General features: G+C 41.4%; 1 protein-coding gene across 1 annotated transcript; it reads left to right on the top strand.

Moving 5' to 3' along the window:
• Positions 1 to 1,006: 1,006 nt before the first annotated feature.
• LOC135090971 (mediator of RNA polymerase II transcription subunit 21-like) lies at positions 1,007 to 4,527 on the top strand. Its single transcript, XM_063988217.1, has 4 exons — positions 1,007 to 1,127; positions 2,085 to 2,190; positions 2,738 to 2,847; positions 3,422 to 4,527. The coding sequence occupies exons 1-4, from the start codon at positions 1,008 to 1,010 to the stop codon at positions 3,602 to 3,604; spliced, it is 519 nt and encodes a 172-aa protein (XP_063844287.1). The 5' UTR covers position 1,007; the 3' UTR covers positions 3,605 to 4,527.
• The last annotated feature ends 4,697 nt before the right edge of the window (positions 4,528 to 9,224 follow it).

Genomic DNA, 9,224 nt, shown 5'->3' with positions numbered 1-9,224 from the left:
CGTTCAGTGCTCTCGCTGAGACCTTCACTCCTCCCTGCCTGCGTCTGTTTGTCAATATTTCCTTCAATTTCCAGCGTTTCCCAGCTATTTCCAGAATATAATATGTAGGCTGTTGTAGTAGTAGGAGGAGGAGGAGGAAGAAATGAGGAATGGAGGGAGAGGAGGAGGAGGAGGAGGAATGGAGGTAGAGGATGGGCGGAGATCTCGAGTGTAGGTAATAGTAGTAGTAGTAGTAGTAGTAGTAGTAGTAGTAGTAGGAGGAGGAGGAGGAGGAGGAGGAGGAGGAAATGAGGAATGGAGAGGGAGGAGAATAAGAAGGAGGAAGAGGAAGAGAAGGAAAAAAATGAGGAATGAAGGAGAAAACGGAAGGAGGAATGTATAGGCAGGGAGTTTCTCTCTCTCTCTCTCTCTCTCTCTGGATGATTTAAGTATGGACAAAAATGAGGAATGAAGGAGAAAACGAACGGAGGAATGTATGGGCAGGGAGCTTCTCTCTCTCTCTCTCTCTCTCTCTCTCTCTCTCTCTCTCTCTCTCTCTCTCTCTCTCTCTCTCTCTCTCTCTCTCTCTCTGGATGATTTAAGTATGGGCGTGTGTAAAACCTGGCGGTACGACACAACACCACTATTGCAGTCTTTTGTGGTCACAGATATGGCCTGGAAGCAACAGCAGAAAACAAGAAATGAGGAGCGGTACACCGGCGTCTAGACTCATTGCTCAGCTGGTAGTTTAGGGGCTAAGGTGGGGATGGGGGGGTGAGGTAAGGGCGACGGCGGACCGATCATACACCAATGCAACCATATAATTTATGTTACTCTATTATAGCTTATAAAGTCAAGTATTTAATATCCCATGTACGTGTGTAGTATCTGCATTAAAAATGTAAATAGAATAAAATAGAAATAATATTAATACAGTAATAGTGAAAAAAAGTGTAATGGTAATGATAATAATAATAGTAGTGATAAGAAGAAACATAATAAGAAAATGAAAGAACGAAAAAAAAATGATGATGACGATGATTATGGAGAATCGAAGTGGGGAGCCGTTACAAAGACTGACAGAACCACCAAAAGTGTCAACAAAGATGGCGGACCGACTCTCTCAACTTCAGGATGCCGTGAATCAGGTGCAGTATGCCTCATTAATGCCCCAGATCTACCCTGCAGATCACCCAGGGATCAGTGAACCCCTATGGACCCCATGGGCTGCGCGGGACATGGTGGGGATGGCGGTATGAGTTGTAAGCTATGCATTAATGGGCAGCTAATTTATACACAGGGTAACAATAACCACCAGATCTTTTCCTCTCATTGCTACTCTCAGTAATTTTTCCCAATAGCGGCTCCTTGTGCATTCTGTTGCCGCCCCTCTCCAGGACAAGCAAGTCTGGGGACCTGCTGGAATTTTACTGTTATTTAAGGTGAAAGACGAGCATTTCGTTGGATACCACACATCCACAGGCAAGAATTAGTATTAATTTTCCACTGCGGGATGGGCGTCTTGTAAGATGCTGGATGGCACGCAAACTCAGTGATTCTTTACCAGTGTTTACCATACCCAAGAGATAATCACTTTTACTTCCCAAGGCATCGCGTGTGTGTGTGCTATTAAGGAGTGGGATACCATTGACTGATGTGAAGTAAGACATTAGTAAAGATATGCTTTCCAGTTTCTCAAGACCATTTTTCCCATTGAAATTCATCCAAATAGTTGTCGAGATGAAAGAAAAGACTCTTTAGATACAACACATTACTTTGAAGTTGTGCTTGCTGTTTCTCCAGTAAAAAAGATATGAATAAATGAAAAACAATGTGGGATTTATTGTTCCCCTGCCCATTATAACACCCCACTGTGCTGCCATTGCCAGGCTGCACGGCAACACTGCAGCAGAATTGCATGGCTGGCTGTGGGGACCCCAGCCAGGTGGGACCCATATCCTTCATGAGTGGCCAGCCCTTCATATTTATATTGTATCAGCAGTTGTATTAATTTCTGGATTGCATTAAGTGTTGCAAGTGTTAGAATTTCCAGTGCTTTATGATGTGAATGTGTGACTTTAAAGTGTGTATTATCCACATTCCAGCAAGCTGAGAATTTGTACAACAGCATCGGGTGTCTCTTCAACTCGGCTCCTCCCTGCAGCTTTGATAAGAGCGGCAAGACTCCCTCACAGAATGAAAACCCAGATGGTGAGTGTGCTGATTCAGGTTGTGATGATCTTGATGCTTTGTGAAGTGTCAGTATCATCACCATCAGATTTTTTAGTGTGGTAAAGATTTAAAAAGAAATAAAACTACCATATTTCCTAATTCCCAGTTTTATCTTTACATTATCCATGGCAGCATTGCATATGAGGATTGCATATTATCAAGAACTATTACCTGTCACTATATCTTATGTCATAATACCAATCAGCAGAAAAACGTAACTTTAACAATCATAAAGGAAAAAAGCTGAATAGACCAGAGGAAAATCATCCAGTAAACTTGTCAACCCAGTCTTGCCAGGTGTGTTTTAGGTTTCCCAGCAATGAAGATGACTTTTCCTTCCCATGGCACAGTATTTTCATGCACTCACCACTGTTGCTATCCATTTATCTCTATCATGTACAATTGCCCTTGCTTTCTTCACTGTCATTCCTCTCTTGTTCTGTGCTCATTCACCACGGTTCATCCACTCTCACTCTTTCCTGGCACATGTGTGGCTCCGATTTTACAAAGAACTTCCACATTACAGACATGATGGAACACAAGCGGGTGTTTGCCACCGTCATCGCCCGCAACGCTAAGGACATTGATGCTCTCATTGAGTCGCTTCCTTCAGAGGACTCGTCGGCGGAGCTTCAGGTAAGACTTGTGGGACTCTCAGGGTGCAATTTTTCAGCATTTAAAATTTTAGTTTTATTTTGGATATGAATTGAAAAGAATTTTGCTCTTGTTTGAAATAGGTATGTTGCTTATTTATGTACTTGTAGCACCATATGTGAACAATCTTCTTAATACAAAAAGGAATTAATTTATCCCTCTTTCAATTGCAAGAAGTTCTGTTGGAAGTGGTGAAATAGTTAGAGCTATTTCAGAAAAATTTTGAGCAGACTGTGAGATATGAGTAAGAGATCCTAGACACTTAGACCAAATTGACACAAGCAATGTTTCCCCTTGTTCCTGGCAACTTGTTCCCACAACACAGTGTGGGCACCTCTGTGACTAGTGCCATGTTCCTGTGCTTCTGTTAGGTAGAGGTCTTTCCTCATGTTCTTTATAACTCTTTGGTATGTTAATGTTTTCATGTGCATGTTTTGTTGCTAGGTTCCCGTTATATTCATTACAAGTACAATTAGTCACATTCTCCTTCCTGCCTATTTCATCTGTACCTTTCATGATAACCCACAAATCAATGCAGCAAGTGCGTTTTTTGCAGACGGCAAGCATGCGTATTCTAGAACAAGAAGGGGAGGAAGCTGCCCAGAGGTTGCAGCGAGGTATTGACCGAGGAGACAAGCTGCTGGAGGAGATAAACAGAGCTCTGACGGAAATTGCCACCACTCAGCTGGCCATTAACCGGATCACAGAAGCCTCACAGGGAGATGCCATTAAGATTTAGCTTCAGGATGCGGTGTGATGGATGCAGATTTGCTCTGTGGTGATGCTGCAAGTGCTCATATCAGGGACGTAGCCTAAACTGGCCTCAAGTGCGTCATTCAGGCATATCATATTATACACGGTTGTCAGTTTTCCAGACTCATTCACAGTTCACCAGTCTGTGCTCAGTATTCTGTGACGTTTCCTCTCTGCAGGGCACTTCAGGAAATTTTTGGTGGCCAGGTGGTGAGTGATTTGAGGAGCATGGGCCTGTTGTGGAAGTGTTGGCGCTGGGACTGTGCTGTGTAATGTATTATTTCGTAGGATGAGACCAGGGTGAATGCTGGCAGTTCTTCTCAAGGGTGAGGTGGGTATGCAAGGAAGTAGTGAGTTAAGTGTAGCAGTGTAATAACAGACTTTAAAGGAAACTTAATGCCACTTTTCTGTCTCAGGTGTGGTGAGCTGTTCAGCAAGTATTATTGGCTATGTGTTTATTTATTATTCCCAGCCCATGTGCAGTGTTAGGGTACACTGAAGTAATGTGCACTGTGAGCTAAGGTTGGTATTAATTCTGAAGATGTGGTTTAGGTGATACAACTCTTAGTGTATTGAGGATTCCTTAGCTGGTAGTCTAACATGAATATGAGAGTCAAGCCAAGTTTCAAGAGGACAGAATAGACAGCTTTGCCAGTGTTGCTTTCTGTACAACCATGCAGATATAAGAAATGGTGAATTGACTCATGTCTGTATTATCCTCATGGCCACGTTTGTAAACAGTGTTTCTTAGTGATGTTATATTAATGTCATTGCATTGTTTATGAAAATAATACTGTTTTCAGAACTGTAAACTCATGAAAACTTAATTTTGACCCATTTTTCATAACTTAAAGGTTTTTACATTTCTATTGTCATTTATCATAGTACAATACAACTATTTTGTCACAATTTATAACTCTTTGTTAATCCTTCATGCAGGCTGAAGTTGCCAACTTTCTCATTAAACTGTGAAAGTAAAATTGATTATTGTCATTACTACTGTAGTTGCTTCTGTAACAACTACACTTTGTGGTGTCATCAGTCTTGAAAGGATAAACAGGATGTAGTCTGTATCCATGAAGGCAACTTGAATGCATTTTAGTGCAGTAATTATCATTCCACCAGGGGCCAACGGAGTTAAGGGTGGGCGCTTTGTGTATGTAAGCAGTGTCTTGCCTGGACCACCCAATATGGGATTGCTAGCCTGGCATACTGACAGAATGGACAATTGTCATCAGTTTGCAATGAAATGTTATAACACTTCCTGGCCACTCCTGGTAGGCTTTCCTGCATACCTGTCCACACACTTTCACACTTCCTGGCCACTCCTGGTAGGCCTTCCTGCGTACCTCTCCATACACCACCTTGCACATGCTGCTGCGTGTCAGCGAGATGCCGAGTAACCTTAAGTTTAGATAGTGCTCATGTCCCACAGGCCATCACGCCTCGCTGCTGCTGCTGCTGCTGCTCTTGGTGACAAGTAGTGAAGTGTGGGGTTCTTCCTTTATTAGTATTCCGTCATACAATTGCAGTTACACTTCACTTGAGACATTTACAATCTATAAATATTTTCAGGAAAGTATAGCAATAATGAAAGTATTCCTAGTGAAATGAGACTTGTGACATGAAACAGTTAGTCTATGAACATTACTTACTTATGAAAGTCTACCTCATAATGAAAGTATTCCCTGCAACATAAGGGATTGATCTTACTTGATCAGTAAGTATACATAATAATGGTATTCCTAACAAAGGCATCACATTAACTTAGGTTGTACACCTCACGGCCTTGTATGGAAGAATATTGTACACCACACGGCATTGTATGGAAGAATATTAAGTGACCAATTTTCATCTATAAATTTTTATCCAAGTAACCAATTTTTCATTATTAATTTAAATTTTAGCTTAAGTAGCCAATTTTTCTTCTATTAATTTAAATTTTGCCTAAAGTAGCCAATTTTTCATATTATATTTTACCTTTCACTTCCTAACATTAAGTTCTGAGCTTTTATCCATTAACAATTGACATCACTGACATTACCAGTTAAGTTAGTAGTAGTTCTTGCTTTTCACATACAGCCTTAATATTACAGAGTTACATATTAACTTAATATTACTTTAACATTAGAAAATTTAACTTAAAAAAAGTTGTATTATTCATTAACAAATAACTAAGTAGTTCTTGCCTTTAGCATTACAGAGTTACATGTTAACTTAACAACTTTAAAAGAAAATTTAACTTAAGAAAAAAGTTGTATTATCCATTAACAAATTATCCATTAACAAATAACAGTTAGTAGTTCTTGGCTTTCACATACAACTTTTAGTTAACATTACAAGAAGTTACACTAACTTAAAATTACAAAGAGTTACACTTTAACTGAACATTATCAAGAGTTACACTTTAATCTTAATAAGTAGTTGCACTTTCCATCTCATTATTTACACATTTTCTCTCATTACAAAAAATAAATAAAAATTTAAAAATTTACCTTTCATCCATTAACAATGAGTCCATCTTTCAATTACGAACAATTAACAATTAATCCCTGCCTTTCATAGACACAATTTTGTTTAACATTCCATCATGTAGTCTGTTACAACTCATTTTATCAAATTACAGAATTGCAAAACCTGTCACTTCATGGTCTCATCACATTAAGAATATATTACATAGAATCATTTTAAGTAGTAACCAAACATTGAGCAAAATACTGTAAAATACTTAATCATTTCATATATTAATAGAATCATCTCATATTAATTATTGTTTAAAATAATAATTTCATATATGCAAAATACTGTAAAATACTTAATCATTTCATATATTAATAGAATCATCTCATATTAATTATTGTTTAAAATAATAATTTCATATATTAATAGAATCATTTCATATTTTAATTATTGTTTAAAATAATGTGTAAAATAATGGAGATGACCAATACATACAATTATTTTCATGCAGTATAACCATACATTGTGTAAAACAAAAGAAAATCAAGATGCACACAATTCCATGCCCGAGGACACACATCACAATGCTTGCTGTTGTCCACACAGTCACAAGTGTTGCTGATGTGTCTGGTGCTGCATGGCATCAGGTAATGGTAATGAAAACACAGCAAATGCAAATTAAACAAGGTAAAAATTAACTCAATGATCCATCAGGTATTTGAGTTCATTGTTGAGTGACAAATGATGGCCAATGGTCAGATATGAATTAAAACAAGTTGATCCACCTTGGCATCCTGCTTGGTGGTGAGTGGACAATGTTGGTCAATGGTCAGTCAGTCGGTCAGTCACAGCACAATACACTTCAACGCCTCGGCGTCTTGCATCAAGCAACACACCACTGCAGGTTGTCCACTCAAGTTAAAATCATTTAAATTATGCTAAAATATTAAATTACTATCTACATAACTGATAATTAAAAGTGATCTGTTAATCATGGTAAAATGCAGTATTTAATTATGTTTCTATATTTAAAAGCTTTATAATTTTCCAAACTCGGCTTAATGTTGTACTTCTTGGGAAATGATTATGATGCAAATAGCAGTGGAATATATCAGCTATGGTCCAGCAAAAAACTCTGTTAAAATCACTTAGAGGCTCTCGAGTGCCACGGAGATTTGACAGTAATGAATAAAAACAACTTGGAGATTCAACACTTATAAAAGAACAAACATCCCAAGTCCATGGAAGACTGTGCATGCTCGTCTACAAGCAACTCGTCCTGATGTGATAAAACCACAGGCACGTTACTACCATTAATTATGTGGGCGCGATCCTTGTCCATAGTCCTGTCAATATACTAGCGTCTGTTGTGTCAAACCTTATGACCGTCAACACTTCTCAGCCACAATGTAGCGATATGCATCTCTGGTCTACCAGGATTCAGTCTCGATGTCAGTGGTGGGTATCCAGGTCCAGCCTGCGCGCCTCAGCTTGGCCATCAGATCCACTGACACGAGCCTTGGCGCTGCACGCAGCTTCCAAGTGGTTCTCTCTGTGGTGCTTCGCGGCAGCTTGCAGAGACCACTTAGGTTGCTCACCCCAAGTGCATAAAGACTCAAGACTCTTAGTTGTCTCAGTTCCGTCAGGCGTTCCCAAGGCAAAGAAATGTTTCCCTGTACAGCGGTAAGGGTGAGCGCCTGCAAGTTTGGGAAAGCATTCAGGAAGCGAAGGAATCGCTCGTTGTCACTGTCGCACACGCATTGAATGTCGGTGACAGAGTCGAAGTGCGTCACCACTGGGTCGCCTGGCTCCGTGTACACGATCTGGTTACCATGTAGGAACAGAATGCGGAGGCGAGGGAAACACTGAAGCAGGGACATGAGCCAACCAGCGTCAAATTCAGTAGCTGTGATGCCGTCAAGCTCCAGGGTTGTGATTTGGTTCCTAAATTCTTGGTACTCAGACTTTTCCTCCGGGAGAAGAAAAGGGCGCGGGGTCAACACATTTGTCAGCATCCGCAGAATCGTGACGTTAGGGAGGTGGTTGCCCACTTGGAAAAGGCCGGAAAGAGATTCGTCCATGGCATTAACGGGCACCAGAGTTACTTGCTCCAGTTTGGGACAGTATATGTACTGCCTCCAGAAAGCTTCATACAGGATCGTGTTGGCTTTGAGCGGTACTTTGGGAAGACTTCCTTGCTGATGCCTCGATATATATTCATCAACAACAGTTGATACTGGGAGAACATTACTCTGCATGTACTCTATTTTAGGAAGAAAAAGAAGAACAAGGAGGAGAAACTCCTTCGATACCGCGCACCATCCAGTTCCCAAGTGAGTGAGGTTAGGCCAGGCTGGTGTGAAGGTCAGCGGCACGCCCACCATGTATGCGCCCAGCACAAGCCTGAGGTCTTTCCTATTCGTGCCGAGCACCAGTTCTGCCAAGGTTTCCTGAGACAGCCGAGGATGGCTCATCATCCGCTCACTCACATGCAGCACACGCAGGGGACACTGTCTGGCTGCATGCAAGATGCCAGACGAGACGTTGACGTCAAGCACCAGGACCGTAAGATTATGGCAGCGCGGTAGGAGGTGAACAAAGAAGCAAGTTTCAGCTCCTAAGTCAACACCACTCGCATCTATCTTCCGCAGCTGATTGGTCTCCTTGAATATTCCAGTTTCGTCCATGCAGCTGACGGGCGTGCTGCTCATCTGCACCATTGCTGGGTCCAGGCAGATCTCCGTGGCTCGGGCTGCGAGGAGGGTCAGGATGGCAGGGAAGATGGTCACAACCTGCACTAAGTTCATGTGGTGGCTGGCGGGACGGACGCCGATCTGGCGGATGCGGAGGACGTGCGCGCAAAGGATGGTCACTGCTTCCTCGTGTAGCTGCCCCAGGCCCTTCATCTCATCCCACAGCTTCCGCACCCCCGTGAACAGCTCCTGCATCATAAGTTATCATTAGCAACAATAGTAGTTGTACTTACATGTAGCAACAGCAGAAACAGCTGCAACAACCTCGGTGTGGCTACTTGATATTACTGTGGAAACTTTACCATTGTGGCACGTTTCCTTTACAGCAAAACCAACAACTCTAGAGCCGCCACAATGGGACAAATGCATTTTTTCCCCCTCCAGCGTGTGGCT

This window comes from Scylla paramamosain, chromosome 36 (genome assembly GCF_035594125.1).
Source record: "Scylla paramamosain isolate STU-SP2022 chromosome 36, ASM3559412v1, whole genome shotgun sequence".
Lineage (NCBI taxonomy): Eukaryota > Metazoa > Arthropoda > Malacostraca > Decapoda > Portunidae > Scylla > Scylla paramamosain.
Note: the sequence above shows the minus strand (reverse complement) of the source record. Positions and strands in the feature narration are given on the sequence as shown.

Bases quoted from the DNA above. Each gene is read 5' to 3' on its own strand.
- LOC135090971 (XM_063988217.1), top strand. From the start codon at position 1,008: ATGATGACGATGATTATGGAGAATCGAAGTGGGGAGCCGTTACAAAGA. The intron at 2,191-2,737 runs GTGAGTGTGCTG...TCCACATTACAG, and splicing joins ACAGAATGAAAACCCAGATG to ACATGATGGAACACAAGCGG. The intron at 2,848-3,421 runs GTAAGACTTGTG...CGTTTTTTGCAG, and splicing joins ACTCGTCGGCGGAGCTTCAG to ACGGCAAGCATGCGTATTCT.